The sequence below is a fragment of the Merops nubicus genome, unplaced genomic scaffold (genome assembly GCF_000691845.1).
Source record: "Merops nubicus isolate BGI_N331 unplaced genomic scaffold, ASM69184v1 scaffold16826, whole genome shotgun sequence".
In the NCBI taxonomy this organism is placed as follows: domain Eukaryota; kingdom Metazoa; phylum Chordata; class Aves; order Coraciiformes; family Meropidae; genus Merops; species Merops nubicus.
Window position 1 is genome coordinate 84579 of NW_008617217.1, and position 18205 is coordinate 102783.

At 44.7% G+C, this 18205-nt stretch overlaps 1 protein-coding gene across 4 annotated transcripts in view; it reads left to right on the forward strand.

The window, feature by feature from the left end:
* MYH10 (myosin, heavy chain 10, non-muscle) overlaps window positions 1-18205 on the forward strand; it is a 101233-nt gene that overhangs the window by 82290 nt on the left and 738 nt on the right. For all 4 annotated transcript variants that reach the window (XM_008943085.1, XM_008943087.1, XM_008943086.1 and 1 more), the window contains 18 exons: window positions 792-929; window positions 1473-1596; window positions 3799-3970; window positions 4700-4912; window positions 5037-5181; window positions 6619-6825; window positions 7879-7983; window positions 8816-8968; window positions 9290-9538; window positions 10067-10279; window positions 10754-10966; window positions 12241-12402; window positions 13659-13787; window positions 15005-15093; window positions 15326-15449; window positions 15554-15762; window positions 16549-16657; window positions 17428-17600. In XM_008943085.1, the coding sequence (XP_008941333.1) occupies window positions 792-929; window positions 1473-1596; window positions 3799-3970; window positions 4700-4912; window positions 5037-5181; window positions 6619-6825; window positions 7879-7983; window positions 8816-8968; window positions 9290-9538; window positions 10067-10279; window positions 10754-10966; window positions 12241-12402; window positions 13659-13787; window positions 15005-15093; window positions 15326-15449; window positions 15554-15762; window positions 16549-16657; window positions 17428-17600 (2927 nt within the window). The remainder of the gene's footprint in view (window positions 1-791; window positions 930-1472; window positions 1597-3798; window positions 3971-4699; window positions 4913-5036; window positions 5182-6618; window positions 6826-7878; window positions 7984-8815; window positions 8969-9289; window positions 9539-10066; window positions 10280-10753; window positions 10967-12240; window positions 12403-13658; window positions 13788-15004; window positions 15094-15325; window positions 15450-15553; window positions 15763-16548; window positions 16658-17427; window positions 17601-18205) is intronic.

An 18205-nucleotide genomic window follows, 5' to 3' on the forward strand; every position in this document is an offset into this window, starting at 1 on the left:
TTTTTGGGTCTTACAAAATGAATACAGTTCATCTCCTCCAAGTTACTGCTTTCTTTTTTTTTTTTTTTGGTGAAAATTGGATTATTTAGATTCATCCTCTTGAATAACAGAGACCTTGAAAAAGGGAATACTTGAGAAATTCTCTTTCAAAGTATTCAGTGTTCTTGAAGGGAAAATAAACACCACATCTCACACCTCATGATTCCTTTTAGAGAGCGTTCATTACCATATGGCTGAGAACTTTATTTAAACCCAGGAATGAGTAGAAGCACAGTACATTATTGCTTTTCTAGTCCTATCTAGCTACTTGTGCCAATATGTGAACCATATCAGCTGGGATCTAGATTCCTACTGAAATCAGATGTTTCTTGTGTTGTCTCTTCCTAGACACTTGCATTTTTACAGCAGATGCCCAATTCAGATGAAGTGTGCAAGGAAGTCTGAGATAAAGCTTGATCTGATTTCATTGTCAGTAATTATTTTTTTATCATATGTTCAGAATTAGGAAGGTTAAAGACTTCTGAAGGGAGTGAATGTTTCCTAGGCAGCATATTTCAGCCAAAGCTGAAATACAGAGCGTAAAAAATTCCATGTGTATCAGATGGCCCTTAACTTCATTGCCAGGTCTATACTGAAATGAATCTAACAAAGCAAATCCATTTTCAGTGTTAGCTAAGGCAGGTGGTTTTTCAAAATAATACATCTTTGTCACCAAGTTAAAAAAAACCCCAACCGACATTAATGCATGGGTAACCTGGAAAAGGCATTGATGCAGTTGTCTTTGTTCCCAGGACCTAGAGGAACAGCTTGATGAGGAGGAGGGAGCTCGACAGAAGTTGCAGCTTGAAAAAGTGACAGCTGAAGCTAAGATCAAGAAGATGGAGGAAGAGATCCTACTGTTGGAGGACCAAAATTCCAAATTTTTGAAGGTAAGACCAGTGTGGATGGTGGAGGTTCTGCACAAAAGTAATTGTGGTGCCAAGGGATATAGTTCTCAAAATATTGGCCACTGCTGTTACATTATCTATGAAGTCTGCATCTGAAGACTTGTGGAGTTTGACCAGGTTGAAGCTGAGACACTTAGAGATTGTTTTGGCCTTTAAAAGGGAGGTATTTGTTACACGTTCTTCCTGCTTTTCTGAGTCATCCAAATCTAACAGCTGGAGACAGTGTTTATCATTGCTACTGCTGTTCTTTGCAAACATTTCCAACAGGGTACAGCAAATGCTGTCCTAAAACCAGGCCTCCCATGTCTTAAATTCCAAGTCTCACTTTCTTGAGAAACAGGAATATTTTTCTACTATTCCAATTGATCCTTAATATTGACAGGTCAGTCCCTTGAAATAAAATCTGTACTATGTATGCTCTATGAGACCTTTATATGGATTTTGTACATTCAGTATTCTGTGCTGCTTAGAGGCTCTCCAAATTGTGTTTTAGAAGTTGTTCTTTCTCCCCTTTCTCCTAATTAGGAGAAGAAGCTGATGGAGGATCGAATTGCTGAATGTACTTCTCAGCTGGCTGAAGAAGAAGAAAAGGCCAAAAACTTGGCCAAACTCAAAAACAAGCAGGAGATGATGATCACTGATTTGGAAGGTTTGTTCTTACCACACTTGCCTACTAACAGCTTGGACACCATGCTAGAGAGGAATGGATCATGATTACAACTTGTGCATGATCTTGTCCAGTCTGAGGGTAACCTTAGATGTTGAGACCTTAAGAGCTGTTGCTTTCTCTAAATCCTGAAAGAAATTTGTATTGCTTGTGAAACTTTTTGCATCTGACTGCTCAGTCTTTCTCATATTGAACTTGTTAGGGTTTCATTTTTGAGAATCCATTTCACTTAAAGATGTGCTCAGAAATTCCTGTTGTGGAGACATCCCTTAGTAACGTGGTGAAGCATCTGCCTCCTGGGGAGGTGCTACACTGCTCTCTAATAACACCTTAGAACAATGTGTTTCTGGAAGAGTATTAGTAGGCATTCATAAGGCTTCCAATATTTTTTGAACAACCACATCGGAATTGTTTTGCTTTTGCTAATGCTTTATTGATCTAAACTGGTTCCATTTCTTTGGCCATTTTTCTGATTGTTTTGCCTGTGTTGTCACAGGAAGACTAGCCCTATATGTGACCTGTCGTGATTTTCTGGTTTTTTTTTTTAATTACTCATGGCTGTAAATAGCTATTGTGCAACATTAATGAACTGCCAAGTCGAAGTTGCAAAATAAGGCAAAGTTGCTCTCTGTGCCCTAATTTGGAAATAGTTTTTTCATTTACTGTACTATGACCTGTCTTGCTACATATTTTAAAAGTGATGTGCCTATGGAAGAATATCAAAGTTTAATCTCCTCTGCATAGGAAGGTGTTGAACTAATAGGTATAAGAGGTGATTAATATACCTTTTCTTTAAAAATCATAATCATAAAAATCATAACCTTAAGATGGACATAAACTTTACTCACTGGAAAATAATGCTTGAGTAGTTGTATGCTTAAATCAGGAGTAGTGTTTCTGAAGATACTTGACAGATGTGTTTGGTTATGGTACTGTTCCAAGACAGATGACCTTAGAAAGGGAAATTAAAACTTAAATACAAGGCATGCAATTTGTTGGCTAGAAAGGACAGTAAAATGATATTTACTCCTGGAGATGATTCAAGAAGCCATTAGTCTCTCTGCTAGGGTCTTGACACTGCTAGGCACTCATATTTGAAAAGAAAATTAATTCACTTTACTATGAACTTTCTCAATTAAAAAATTGTATCATATGACACTGTCCTAACTGTTATTCAGCAAGAATGTAATGATAAAAAAAGGGGGGGGAGGGGGGAAAAACACCAAAGTTCCCTTTTTTTTTTTTAAATTTGGAACTGTTTAGAGAAAAGCAGTGTTACTTCAGACTGTCTGGAAGATCCCAAATACTCCTGAGTGGCTGTGAGAGATGATTCTTGGACATGAATTCCTCTCTGTGGAGAAGATGATGTCCTGATCAATGGCATGCTTAGGAAAGGTCTGAGAGAGTACCTGGTCTGCACTGAGTACCTGGGAAGTACTGAACAAGTCTAATAACTTTGTGCTAATGGATTTAGAATTATGCTAATTCTATGCCAAGCAAAACCTTCCCATGACTCGAATTTATTAGGTAGCTGGTCATGAGCTAACTGCAAACAGTGCAGCCAGCACCTGCCTTAATCAGATGAACTGGGTGGGCACTGATGGGTTTCACAAAGAAATGCCTTAGGGCAGGAGTATCCCAACCACACAACTAAATTTCCTGGAGCTATCAGTCTTGATGAATATCGATGGGATGTGAGTTAGTGGCAGAGATACTTGCAAAAATGGTTTATCCAGGAGTCTTCTCTAAGCTATACTGGTTTCCTGTAGACCTTTTGGAGTCTAGCCTAACTCTTCCCAAGCTATGCAAGCCATCACTTTTTCCAGTCCTTAGCTGATTTTCATTTTTGAGTCTTGATGTCTGATTATCTGGCCTAGCAGCTCAAACTGCTTTTCTGTTAGATCCTGCTCCTTATTTTCTATCAAGATGAGGTTATGTTTCTGTTCCCTTTTTTCAAACTATTTTTCCAGTCATTGGCTCTTTCTTGACTTGCTATCTAAATCATACAGTTCTGCTTTGCTGTTTCATCTTTCCCAGTCAGCCTTCCAGCTGCAGGCTAGAGGAGGAATTGGCACAGTATAAATTAAATTTCATACCCTTCCTGGCACCCTGTGGCCCTGCCCCAAACTTCTGAGGATGACAAGAGAAAAAATTGCCTATAAATATAATTCTTTGCTTCCTTAGAGCGCTTAAAAAAGGAAGAGAAGACCCGTCAAGAATTAGAAAAAGCTAAAAGAAAACTGGATGGTGAAACAACAGACCTACAGGACCAAATAGCTGAGCTGCAAGCCCAGATTGAAGAGCTGAAGATCCAGCTGGCCAAGAAAGAGGAGGAACTGCAGGCTGCTCTTGCCAGGTCAGAGCATGATGGTACTTACAGCTACAGAAGTGTGGTGGAAACCTGCTTTCCCAGACAGAACTTCAGCTCTCTGCAAATATACCAGAACTGGGAATGGTGAAGCAGAAGACAGCTCACATTTGTACTAGAGCATCTCTAGACACCTGTGCTGTGCCCAGACATGGTAAAAAGGGAGTAATACAGTGTCTTATCAGCAACTTTGCTCTGCAGAGGTGCAAAGAAAGAACTTTCACCAGGGTGTAACAGTGTTTGGGCTCTGGAAGCTTTTGTAATTCCCCAGAGTTCAGCCTCAGGAGGGGAAAAAACATGGAACTCTCACTGAGCCTTCTTAATGGAGTGCTGTCAGTGCTGGGGTAGGATGGATATTATCAGGATTGATGTAGTCTTGCAGTCATGTGTAAAAAGCTAAACACTTTTTGTGTTTTTCTGAGTAGTGTTCTGTAATTTTGTGGGAAGAGAAGATTCTACAGACGGTGCATTTTTGGGACAGTGTTGAGATCTACAAGATGGGAACACTTGAACGTAAACATGAAGCTGATGGTGCATCAGCAGTACCTGGGGCCTTGAGAATAACTGTGCTGGGCCTCCATATGTGAGAGTTTAGAAGGTCTATTTTGTTCTAGTGAAAAAGTTATCAGTTATGTAGATAATTTAAATAACCCTGGACTGTTAGGAGAGCAGAACTGGAGCTGTGAAATACCATTAACTGTCGTGGCTTTCCTACAGGGGTGACGAAGAAGCAGTTCAGAAAAACAACGCACTGAAAGTGATAAGAGAGCTGCAGGCTCAAATTGCAGAACTCCAGGAGGATCTTGAATCTGAGAAGGCATCACGCAACAAGGCTGAAAAGCAGAAAAGAGATTTAAGTGAAGAGTTGGAGGCTTTAAAAACTGAACTGGAAGACACCTTGGATACCACTGCAGCACAGCAAGAGCTGAGGTAGGGTTGTATGTCTGTGTAACAAGGTACTGTTAAAATTAATCTTTAAATTACAAAAGACTAAAATGTTGTGGGGTTTTTTGTTTTTGTTTTTTTTTTAAATAAACCTTGATGCTGCTTCTAGGACAAAGCGTGAGCAGGAGGTGGCTGAACTGAAGAAAGCAATAGAAGAAGAAACCAAAAACCATGAAGCACAGATCCAGGAAATCAGGCAGAGGCATGCTACTGCCCTGGAAGAGCTCTCGGAGCAACTTGAACAGGCCAAAAGGGTGAGAAGAAAACAAATTACAGAGAAAAAAAAAAAAAAAAACAAACAACTTTTCTGCCTCTGAACTTTCTTTAAGTACCATAAGTGATGTGGTCCCTTCCACTGATGTCTGTAGAGCTTAGTTGTCCTCTGTATGTGCCTAACAATTGCTCCTCAATCAAATATGTCATGCTGGTTTGAATATATTGCAACTATCAGACAGTGTTGGCATCTGTCTGAGAGTGGAATCAGCATACCTAGAGATAAATCATGTAGGACTTCTGGAGGAACTCTTCAGCAGTCCATGTGCTTATTTGGTGAAAAGCAGCATCCTGCATGAGTGAGCTGCAGCATGCTCCCAAATCAAGTAACTGTAAGGTCAGCACTCACAAATAACAAACTGTGAGCCCAGGTAGTGTAAAAATTCTTCCAGCCACTCTCAACTTCACACTTGCACTGTGCTCTCCAGTGCTAGATGTCCATGGAGTGTCTTCCCAGCTTGCAGACCAGTATTCAGGTGTCTTCTGCTGACCAACTCCAGCACAGGCAGGAGAAGCCACTCCTGGGTAGCATGGTTCCTACTGGTGTAGCTTAGAGTGTCATGTTCAAAAGTAGAAATATTCCAACACTGCCAAAAATGAAGTATCTTTAGTTTGTGAAATTGTAGTTTGTGTCATTCACAAATGTATGTGTAGCCAGTTCATACGGTGCAGTGCTATTTCTAAGAAGGGAATACATCACAAGCTTCCCTAGTATTTTAAATGAAGTGAGAAATGTGGTAGTTGAAGGTGGTGGAAATCAGTTTATTCACCTGAAGTTCTTGTACATATCTCCTGCTTCTTATTTGTTAAATAGTCTCAGTAAGAGTGTGAAAAGATGAAGAAATACCCTGCAATCTTAAACAAAGGTCCTGCCATAAGGTGCTGGCAGTTCTGGTGACACAGTAGGAACAGCACTTCAACATCCCTTATGCTAATTAATACTCGTTCAAGAAGGTTTTTGACAAATGTCAGTGCAGTGGTGAAAAGAGCTTTGTTATGTGCTTCCAGGCTGCTGTGCCTGCTAAAATCAGGGCAGCTTTAGCTGGTATCTTTCCTTTTATTTCTGTGAGATGAGCCATGCTGATCTGTTAATGGGCACATTCCTTCCCACTTGCAGTTACTCAAACAGCCCTTTTACAGCTCTGGCATCCTAGATCTTGTTGCATTCCTAGAAGTATCTTCTGATCCTCCCTTGTTACCTGTGATATCTGGGAGCAGAATAACTTGCCTGAACTTAGTCTTTGGCTGAGTACACAGAATGTTTCAGGCAGCAGTTTAAACGCTCCCGACTTGGAACTTGCTGAGCACTTGTTTTGTTTTTGAACTTGTCAACCTGATTTGCTGGACTGTGTCTTTTAGCAGGAGACTTTATTCATGCGTAATGAAGTGTTGAATTTCTTTCCTTTTGTCTTTCCTAGTTCAAGGCAAATCTTGAAAAAAACAAGCAAGGCCTAGAGTCTGACAACAAGGAGTTAGCCTGTGAAGTGAAGGTGCTGCAGCAGGTGAAGGCAGAGTCTGAGCATAAGAGGAAGAAGCTTGATGCTCAGGTCCAGGAGCTCACGGCTAAGGTCACGGAAGGCGAGAGACTGAGGGTGGAGCTGGCAGAGAAAGCTAACAAGCTGCAGGTAAAGTTGCATGGAAGTCCTAAACTGCTGAAAAATAGGCAAGAGACTAAGTCTTGACCACATGCAGAAACGGCTGGGAGAAGTGACTTTGGGTCTGCAGGAGCTGGGCATGTAGTTGACATGAGAGGTGACCTCACCCATGCGCTGTCATGTTACCTAAGGAACCTGAAAAGTGACCTGAAGGTGGTGACATGCTTCAGGTGGAGATAGCTGGGCAACCATGACATGAATCCAGAATTTTCTGGGCTATGTGACAATTATAGTGGCTTTTAAGTACATGACTTCCCATCCTGGAGTCAAACTCCTGAAGGAGGCTCTGCACAGTCAAGCTGCCGACAGCTGCCCCCCAGGTTTTTTGCTTGGATATGGATTTGAGTGGATTCTGCTGGGTTCACTTGTAGGTGTGAGCAAGACTGTACTGGTTGGTGGTGACCACCAGCTTCCTTTTGTGTGTCAGAGCTGGGAGCTTGGCAGATGAGGACTGCAAGTAAAGACCCATTTTTCTGGGAAATGGAGAAAACAGGCAAAACGCAGACAGGGCTGACTTTTAAACAAGAGCAACAAATACCTCGGATAAATAAAGCTGAAGTACTTCAGGAAGGGAATGGTCCAGCTCTTTTTGGAGGAAGTTTTCAGGCAATCTCTCACTGTATAGAAAAGTAGCAAAGCTAAAACAGCACGAATTGGCACCTGGCAGTAGCCTTGGCTGTGGTGCTTTAAACCCAGCTGATAATCCCTGAGGGAATGGTCCCATAAATACATAGTCCTATAATTAAAAATAGCTTTTAGGTGTGAATGCAGATACTGGAATGATGTGCTCTGCTAAACGGCACGCTTAACTCCTTGTGTTGGACCACGGACCATCAACACTGACATCCAACTTGATGTTTCTAGCCAAACCTCAGTATTTTTAGCTTCCTGTCTCTCTCTGTTGGGATCTATTGTCTTGGGGTCTGTGGAGGTTTTGTGTTCTGCAGTCCCAGCTCCCAGGGGGATGTGGGCTTTGGCGTGGGTCAGCCACACGCCCTTACCTTTAGACTGCTTGCTTTGCAGAACGAGTTGGATAACATCTCCAGTCTCTTGGAGGAAGCTGAGAAGAAAGGCATCAAGTTTGCCAAGGATGTGGCTAGTTTGGAATCCCAGCTCCAGGATACCCAGGTGTGTGTGCATGAAGCCTGGGCTCCACACTGAACCTTTGTTTCTCGCTGCAGTTCATAACAGAAGTTCCACTTTCATCCATGGTGTGGAAAGTCCCTTGGATAGAAGCCACATTTCCTATCAAAGGCTGGTGAAATGGGATGTATGATGATGGCTCAGCTACATATGGAGCCAGTTTTTTATTAGCTACGGTTCTCTACTTGATAGACTGTAGCCTTTCAGTTTCTCTTTTATATCTAAGTTTCTCCGGGAGATAAGAATTAATGTCAGTCACAATTGGAGAGGTCTGTGAGGAACAGAATGGGGGAGTGGAGGTGGTGGCTACACCTTTCATTAGTTCCCATCCTGGCAGAAGTTTCCACTGCCAGATGACAAGTTACTTTAAACTGACTTTTATATTTAAGCAATGCAGCAAAACGTAGAACCATGCTGCCATCGCTGGGTTTGCTGCTATCTATTCTTCTCAGGTGGTTTGAAATAAGTATTCTGTATGATTGTCTGAAAGAAGAAAACTAAATTTCCAAGGTGACTTTGTGCTTGTCCCTTTAAAGATGGAAAAGTATCATGATTAACTTCTAGATCAGACAGTGGCATGGATTCCCTGATCAGAAATCTGCTTTATAAAGGTGTAAGTGTGCTCAGAATGAGTGATCAGTGCCTTTTTGATACCCAAATTACAGATGTTTTCATAAACGTGTCCTTGTACAACCATGCTGTGAGAAAACCAATCAAACCTGGAACTCCATAGGGGGTAATGGAGGGTGGGACCCATGGCCACAGGAAACACACTGTGAACCAAACTGAGCTCTGAATGTGCCTGTTTGTGTAACAGGAGCTGCTCCAGGAAGAAACCCGCCAGAAACTCAACCTGAGCAGTAGGATTAGGCAGCTGGAAGAGGAGAAGAACAACCTGCAAGAGCAGCAGGAAGAGGAAGAGGAGGCCAGAAAGAATTTGGAGAAACAGATGCTGGCCTTGCAGTCACAGGTAAGCTGCTGTAAATGGCAGGACTTTTGTGAGGCCTACACGTTCCAGGTGAGCTGAGTTGGCCCAAACTTCTCAGAACAATGTCACATCATTTGCATGTGTGCCAGACCAGATCTTGGCATAAAGGCTCCCATGCTTCTGCTCCATTGCAGTAATGATGAGGACAAGGGCCGGACTTTCCCCTTCTTAGTCTGCTGCTAGCTCACAATTCTTGTGCTTCTTTAGCAGTAGCATCTAGTTCTGGTTTTGTGTTTTGGACCTGATGTCTCTTCCCTTCCTGTGGTGCACTAAGGAATGTTATTTTCTTCTATTAAATTTCAGTTGGCTGAAGCTAAGAAAAAGGTAGATGATGACTTGGGAACCATTGAAGGCTTGGAGGAAAATAAGAAGAAATTATTGAAGGACATGGAGTCCTTAAGCCAACGCCTAGAGGAGAAGGCAATAGCTTATGACAAACTGGAAAAGACCAAGAACCGCCTGCAGCAGGAGCTGGATGACTTGATGGTGGATCTGGATCACCAGCGCCAGATTGTTTCGAACTTGGAGAAAAAGCAGAAGAAGTTTGATCAGGTAGTCTGCTTTCCTGTCATCTTGCTGCTTTCTTTGACTTTTTTAAATGGCATTTTATCTCATCACTGTAGGAATGAGCCCTGTATAACAAAGGGTCTGACTGGAGTACTCTGGTTATTGATAAATCTCTTGTGAGCAGCTAGGCCTTTAAGAGTAACTTGTCACTTAGGAGCTAAACACCAGCTTCAAGTCTTGCTAGATCAAGTAATGAGCTCTTTGTATATATAAAGGAAATTATGTTGGAACAAAAGAGTATTATTGTAATACCTCAGGATAAACCAAGAAAGGATATGAAGACTGAAAGATGAAAATAAAACTTATTTAATCTTGTTCAGTAATTTGCTTTCCTCATCCCAGAGTAGCTGTAGCTGTTCTCTTAGTAGCACTTTGATATACACAGAGAGACTAGAGAGCTTCTGAAGGCAAATTAAACATAGAGCATTAACCACTTCATTGACCAAAACACCTGAGGCAGGAAGATCCTGAATATAGAATTTAGGAAGTAGATTAATTGTTTCTTATGTTCAGATGCTGGCAGAAGAAAAGAACATCTCTGCCAGATACGCCGAGGAAAGAGATCGTGCTGAAGCAGAGGCAAGGGAGAAGGAAACCAAGGCACTGTCTCTGGCTCGGGCTTTGGAAGAAGCCCTAGAAGCTAAGGAAGAATTTGAGAGACAGAACAAACAGTTGCGTACAGATATGGAAGACTTAATGAGCTCAAAAGATGATGTGGGCAAAAATGTAAGTACATTTCCACACCCTGTTGTGTCACATACCTCATGGGGAATAACACAAGAAAGCTCCCTGGCTAGAGAAGTCTATTTGACATAAAAATAGAGCTTTCTGAAGCTGCTCTATACCCCAAAAATCTGGAGAAATTAATGCTCAGAGTAAGGGGGGGTCTTTATGAATATCAGATCTCTTCAAAAGATGTGAAGACCTGGAGAGCAGAAGCTGCTGGCCAAGTGACTAGTGGCACCTGTGCTGGAGTTGAGAGCTTGTCTGTTTTTTCTCCATGACATTGCGCAGCTCCTCTCTCCAACCATCTGCACAGATGGTTGTTGGGTTCTCTTAATACAGACTTGGAGATCGTTGTCAATTCAGAGCATCACCGAACATAGTGTACCAAGTTCATAGGATGTCTTATGTTGCTGTTAATAACTGCTGATGTGGAGATCCTTGAAGGAGAGGGTCTGATCAATGTTTGTGGCTTAGGTCCATGAACTGGAGAAGTCAAAGAGAACTTTAGAGCAGCAGGTTGAAGAGATGAGGACTCAACTGGAGGAACTGGAAGATGAACTGCAGGCCACAGAAGATGCTAAGCTTCGTTTGGAGGTGAACATGCAAGCTATGAAAGCCCAGTTTGAGAGAGATCTGCAAGCCAGAGATGAACAGAATGAAGAGAAAAAGAGGATGCTGGTTAAACAGGTATGACTGTTTACTGCCCTTCATAGTGTGAAACATGTGAGGAGCTCTCATCAAAGCCCTGTGGCTTTGGTAAAAACTTGCTACCAAAAAAATAAAACTCTTTGCCTAAAGGTCCCATTCTATAGAAATGCCAAGCGCTGATCTTCACAAGCAGCAGAACAGGTCTTGTTGAGGGCTGACCACAGTCAACCATTTAATGTTAGTCTGCTGCTAGTGGTCCTTCAGACACACTCAAGGTGCCAGCAGAGGTTTGGCTCTTGCTGCATGGGTGTATTTCAAGGGCAGGGTATGTTATTTGGACTTTCAAACCCATCCTATTTGATTTGCATGTCCATGGATGCTGAGGTGGACTGAAAGGCTGTCATTAAGTCAACAGTACCCTAAAGGAAAAGAGTGGCAAAGATTCCAGATTTGCCAGGCTTGAGAATTCTCATAACACAAAGCATGTCAGAGGAGACTCAAGAAATGCCTTTAAAATTTCATACGTGTAAGAGAAAATGGTTCTAAGTTAACATTAAGCTTTGAGGAAAAAACACCCCATATTTCAGGATTTATCACAAGCACAGAAAATGTAGAATTACTTAGACTCACCAGCATAGAGGTCCCTCAGATAAAAGGCCTGGGGGGGCTTTTGAAGTTCACTGCAATGCAGAGCTGCTATTATCTATTATTGACAAGAGCTCGTGGTGGAGGAATATTGCTCCAAACCAAAACAGGTTCTTTCCTTTTGGCAACCTGTGGCATTTCTGGCTCAGTTTTATTTTCCTGTAAGCTTGGCTTAGTTCGTGCTGGTTTGCTGCTTAGATCCTTCTGTTTTGTTTTGGAGAACAAGCTGTTGGTCTCCATCTTTTAGTGGCACAACTGTTTCCAGGGAATTTTTTTTTTTCCTTGAGAAAATGAGATGATTCTACTTGTTATTTTCCTCTTAGTGGTCCAATCAGAGTTAGTGACATCTGCCCTGAAGATGCACCTGAGTGCAGATTGATGTGCTGGGCAAGGAGCTGACCATGAAGCAGCTGAACAGCTGAAGTGGAAGTGCTCCTGATGCTGAGTTACTGTCTTCCTTCTCCTTGGTGTCCGTTCAGAGATGCCTGCTTCCAATTTGTGGGTTTAGTTTTGCCATCTGCAGCATATTCCCACGTAGCCTGTGTTCTGTGGTCTTCTCTGTCTGAGTCCTGTTAATTCAAAGGCCTTTTGGAGTCAGCGACCATTTTATTTGGGTTTTGTTTGTTCTGTTCCTGGGTCTGAGCCTGTTCATCACCTCGATCCTGCAGGTACGAGAGCTGGAGGCAGAGCTGGAGGACGAGCGTAAGCAGAGGGCTCTTGCTGTGGCAGCCAAGAAGAAAATGGAGATGGATCTGAAAGATCTGGAGGGTCAGATAGAAGCTGCTAACAAGGCTCGAGATGAAGCAATCAAACAGCTCCGTAAGCTCCAGGTAGGCACCGCTGGTCATAGAGCTGCTCTCTGCTCCTGGCAGTCTGTCAAAGGTGTTGCTTTTCAGCAAATACATTCCTAGCTTGAAGGCCAAAGGAGGATCAGCCTCAACTGTGCTGACACAGGTCACAGGGCATCTGGCCTGAGCTTAACCCCTGCCCCAAACTCCTCTCATCTGTTTGTTGGTGAAGGGTTAGGATCATCCCCCTGGCACTCCTGTTCAGTCGTCATCGTTTTCTTTCAGTGCTTTGCAGAAGGACTTCCTGAGCATTTCTAGGCTGTATTTGTAACACTTATGGTTGGTTGTGTCTTTGAATTCAGTGATGTGAGCCCGGCTCTTGCTGCTTGCTACTTTCTCCAGTTGTTGAACTTTTTAAGGCGTTTTCAGCCAAAAACACTGCAGAGAAAAAGGACGAGTAAGTTTTAGTTGCTTTTAAAAAGCTCCAAGATGCCCATTCTTTTTAATTTGGCAAGAAAAAAAAAAAAACACTCCTTGTGTCAAGGATTCATTTTCTGTTCCCAGAAAAATATTCCGCATTTGGTAGTTTAGTTCTGCCAAATTTTTTCAGTGCCAAGCAGTGCCCCACTCCTCCCTTCCACAAGGACAGGGCAGCTGGAGAGCTCATCCTCAGCTCTGTGTGCTCCATACCAGCACCTTAAATAAGTCATCTCAAGGCTGGTGCTGTTCCAGAGCTCCAGGTCAATGGAGTTTCTCTAACTTTCTCACTCTTAACATCTCAAGTCAACCTTGTGCAGAGTGAGATCTCAATCTGTGTTAAGTGTCAAAGGGAGGTGTGAGCCTGTGCTTCTAGGTGAGCAAAATGGAGCATGGTGGAACTTCTGCTCTGAGAACAGTTTCTTACCTTGCACACTTGGCTTTTTAGTCAATTTAAGTAAATCTTTTCCAGGTGTTTCCAAGAGCTTTGCCTCCCCGTGAGTTTCATGACAGATGTAATTGAGTAGCTCTGTATTAGTTTTTTCCTACAAGACATATACCAGATAAATTTGGTGAAGTCTTCTAAGGTGATATTTCTGACATGGAATTGAGTGATGGGAAGATGGGAAGATGAAGTTTTACTATGAAAATCAGAACTGATTTGATACAGTGGAATACATTGAACACATTGAAGTGGAATGAAGCCACTTTGGGAGCAAGGTCTTGCCTCTTAAGGGCCAAAATGCTTCAGAACTACTACCAAATCTTGTGGTTGTCCTAATGCAGCATGGCTTTTCCCTTCCCTGGCTTTCCAACCACAGGCTCAGATGAAGGACTACCAGCGGGAGCTGGAGGAAGCCCGTGCATCCAGAGATGAGATCTTTGCACAGTCCAAAGAGAGTGAAAAGAAGCTCAAAGGTCTCGAAGCAGAAATACTCCAGCTCCAAGAGGTGAGTCTGAAATCTAAGAAATTTATTTTTATTGCTCAAGTATGGCAAAGACCAGAGAGTAAAAAAGAAATACAAAGTAATCTAGTGAGTTAGACAGAGAAACTGGAGCCAGAACTTTCACTTCCCCCTGCCCCAGGTCACCACTGAACTTCTTACAGCTTTGTAAGAATCTTTCTAGTAACCCAGACCTCATTTCTCTACCTGGGCAGAAAGGAAGCTTTGCTACTGCCTGAACAGATTTGAGGCCTCACTGACATTTTAAGCTGGTTTGAGGGTCTGAAAGGTGTGCTGCAGTGTCAGTACTAAAACTGATTTTTTGCAATACATAAAAAACAAGGAACCAGAGCCTCAGGAGAATGTTTCATCTACGGAGATTGATCACCCTGCCCTCCCAGGGCCTCATCCTGTTCTCCTATGGGCAGGTGCTCCCTTGTTGTTGGCAATTTATGTAAGAGCTCGTAAGTCTTGCTGTGTGTCACATCTCCCCTTATATCCCCAAGGTCCAACATCAGCAGTTGCCTGCTGTGAGAGGCTGCCTCGTGATGTCCTGTGTTAGCTGCAGACCAAAGTCTGAAGCAGTCACTCAGAATTCACTACACTTTACTGTCCAAGCCTTTACAGATAACCTACAACTGACTGGAGCTTCCCCATGTCAGTCTTGTGTGTGCTTCAAACTTCTCTGTCTGGCACTTGCAGTGCATTTATTTGTCCTTCTTGGTGAACTCTTGGGTGTTTCTGCCACTTAATGTGTTCTCTAATGAGAGATTTGGTGCCGTTTATACTATTGTGCTACAGCTCTTATTTTCTATTGCATCTAGGCCACGTAGTCTGTAAGAACCTGAAAAATTTGCTTGATTTAGTGGCCACCTTACACCAAAAGTGTTTGTTGGAGCACGTGGCAGAATGGTTTCCTCCTGCTCTTTAGGGCTTGAGTATTACTGATCTTCACAGCTATTTTTTTTTTTTTCTCCCTTTGTGCAAAGAACACTTCAGGGACAGGGGAAAGTGATTCCATTGTAGTCACACAGCAGTTAAGGGGGGGAAATAGCAAGATGATGCATCCTGCTAGTTTCCACAGCTGTTGCTTCTGCTGATCTGTTAAAAGACCTCAGGGATATCACGCTTCACAGCAGCTCCCAGAAGTTATTAGAAGGCTAAATTATTTGCAGAAGTTTTGAGGTTCCTAGTGCTGTAATGAGTCTTCTCCACCTCCCCAGGAGTTTGCTGCGTCTGAAAGAGCCCGTCGTCACGCTGAGCAGGAAAGGGACGAGCTGGCTGATGAGATTGCAAACAGTGCTTCAGGAAAGTGAGTCATCAAGTGTATTAGTTGTGCATCTCAAGAACTTCAGGCACCAGCAGCTCTAGTTCAATTCTGTATTGACCTGTCTTCATGATAAAGCTTCCTTGCTGTTGCAAAGGGGACTGCTGGCACCGTAGCTTCTCGTGGGAGCTGGCTGTGCCTGAAGTAACCGAAGCAAAGTAGCTGTTGGGTTGGTATCAGATCTGAAGGTGCCTTGACCCAAATATCTCCTTTCTAGGTCAGCGCTGCTGGATGAGAAGCGCCGGCTGGAAGCTCGCATTGCTCAGCTGGAGGAGGAGCTGGAGGAAGAGCAGAGCAACATGGAGCTTCTCAACGAGCGCTTCCGAAAGACCACGCTGCAGGTGAGCCGGGGGGGCAGTGCCGGGGGTCAGCTCGGGGCACACCCTGCAGTTCAGTGGAGGCTCTGAACAGCACCGAGTGACCTTCTGCTGTTCTCCTCTGGAAGGTGGACACACTCAACTCGGAGCTCGCTGGGGAGAGGAGTGCTGCCCAGAAGAGCGAGAACGCGCGGCAGCAGCTGGAGAGGCAGAACAAAGAGCTGAAAGCCAAGCTGCAGGAGCTGGAGGGGTCTGTCAAGTCCAAGTTCAAGGCAACAATTTCGACTCTAGAAGCCAAGATTGTCCAGCTAGAAGAGCAGCTTGAGCAGGAAGCCAAGTAAGGGAAAAAAAGCCCTGTGTTTGCTCTGTCAGGTGAACGTGTGAAACCTTCCTGCCTTAAATTCTTGTAGGGCTGAGGTGAGAGCTTACAGCAGAGGCACTGGGGCTTATCTGGAAACTGCTGTTGGAGGGGACACCTCAACAGGACAGCTGTAAAGTACCAGGGGTTGAAGCTGCAGAGTCTATTTGCTCTGTAGCTTAAGCTGCTGAGATAACTCTGAGTGAAGCAGGTGAACTTTTTTACTGTAGTCCCAGGATCCACGAGGTGCTGCAAAAGCTTCTTGAGACACGGTGAAACTTCCCCTTGAGACACCTGGTCTCTGGATAGAGGAAGCAGCTTACGGGTGACAGCTTAAGTTAGTTGAGATGAGTCCTGTGCCCTGCAGAAGTCATTCTGCAGAGAGCTCTGCCTTCCTGGCCTTGCCATCTTGCTCCTCTAGGTATTTTATTAGCCTTTTAGCTAGTTCCTCCCAGAAACCCCAGCTCTGCTCTTTTGTGCTTTTAGCTCTGCGGGAGGCCCATGTTTCTGGCTGGCAGTAGCATTAGAGCTGCTCTGCTCAGCTTGTTGTGAAGAAGAACCTTCTTACCCTCCTCAGCCTGCACACCACACTCCAATTGCTCCAACACTGCTTTGGTGCTTCCAAAGCTGCATCCCAGCCAACCACCAGCACGCCAAACCCCAGCTGGTTCTGCTGACACTGGCAGGCCTTTCAGAAAGGGCACGTCTTCTGTTCCCAGCCTTCAAGCACTGGGACAAAATAAATGTGGCATTTGGTTATTGCAGGGAGAGAGCAGCTGCCAACAAACTGGTCCGCCGTACTGAGAAGAAATTGAAAGAGGTCTTCATGCAGGTGGAGGATGAACGTCGACACGCAGACCAGTACAAGGAGCAGGTAGGTGGAAGGGCTTAGCTTCTCAGGCCTGTTTCTCAGAGAAGGTGAATAAAACCATTCCTGGAGTAGAAAGAGCTTGTTCATAGAGTCATCAAATCATTGCAGTTGGAAGAGACCTTTAAGATCAAGTCCAGCCATCACCCTAGCATTGCCAGGTCCCCACTAACCCACGTCCCTCAGCACCACGTCTCCGCAGCTTGGAAACCCCTCCAGGGATGGGGACTCCACCACTGCCCTGGGCAGCCTGGACAGCACTCCACAACCCTCAAGGGGAAGAAATTGTTCCTCAGGGCCAACCTCAACCTCCCCTGGGGCAACTTGAGGCCCTTTCCTCTTGTCCTGTCCCTTGTTCCCTGGGAGAAGAGCCCGACCCCCACCTGGCTCCAGCCTCCTGTCAGGGAGCTGTGCAGAGCCAGAAGGTCTCCCCTGAGCCTCCTTTGCTCCAGGCTCAGCACCCCCATGTCCCTCAGTTGCTCTTTACAGGACTTGTGCTCTAGACCCTCTAGAAGTGTTAAGAAGCATTCTTTTTTAAATGAGAAGACCCAGGTCTTGATAACTCTACCACCAGAGTGGTTCCCAGCAGTCAGAGCTCTGCTGTGATGCTCTGTGACCCTTCCTGGTCTCCCAGACCCAGGATCTCTGCAGGGCTTCCAGGAGTCCCAGCTGGAGTCTGCAAGGGGGGCTGATGGTTCATCTCCAGCCGGGGCAGTCGGGGTGTTTCACCCCCCAGTCACGTGGCTGCAGCTCAGCGCCCGGATTGGGATTTTCAGATGGAAAAGGCCAATGCCAGGATGAAGCAGCTGAAGCGGCAGCTGGAGGAGGCGGAGGAAGAAGCCACGCGTGCCAACGCCTCCCGCCGGAAGCTGCAGCGGGAGCTGGACGACGCCACGGAGGCCAACGAGGGCCTGAGCAGGGAGGTCAGCACCCTGAAAAACAGGCTAAGGTGGGTGACCCCCCGGCGCTGGGGAGCGTCCAGCTCTGGAATGGGGGCAGAGCTGCCATTGGTGGGGAATGGGTCAAACCGGAGCCTGCTGGGAGCTGCTGGCCGAGCCCAGAGGTGATGACGAGGGAGCTGACAGAGCACAGGGACAGTCCTGAGCACGGAGCCTTCCGTGCTTATGTTGGGAGGTTCCCAGAGATAATATTTTAAGCTACTTGGGACTTGCAAAATCAAGGTGATGGTATAAACCAAGCAGGGATGCCAGAGGCCCAGCACGTGTTTGAGCACAGCATGTTTACCCTTGGCCACAGAGAAAGAGGGCTTATTGACTCTGTGAGTGAAATTTGCCCCATGGGTGCCTGGAGCTGAGCTGCCACATTGCCCCTCGTTAGTGAGGAGGTTCATGGGCAGCCACCAGGACTTGGGCTGTGAGTGAGGTCTGACCTGTCAGCAATCATGATAATTTTGTTTGGAGAATACATTTGAGGCCATCCAGTCCAACCATTACCCCAGCACTGCCAGGTCCCCACTAAATCATGTCCCTCAGCACCACACCTGTGGAACTTCACCCCTGCCCTGGGCAGCCTGCCACAGCCCTCAACAACATT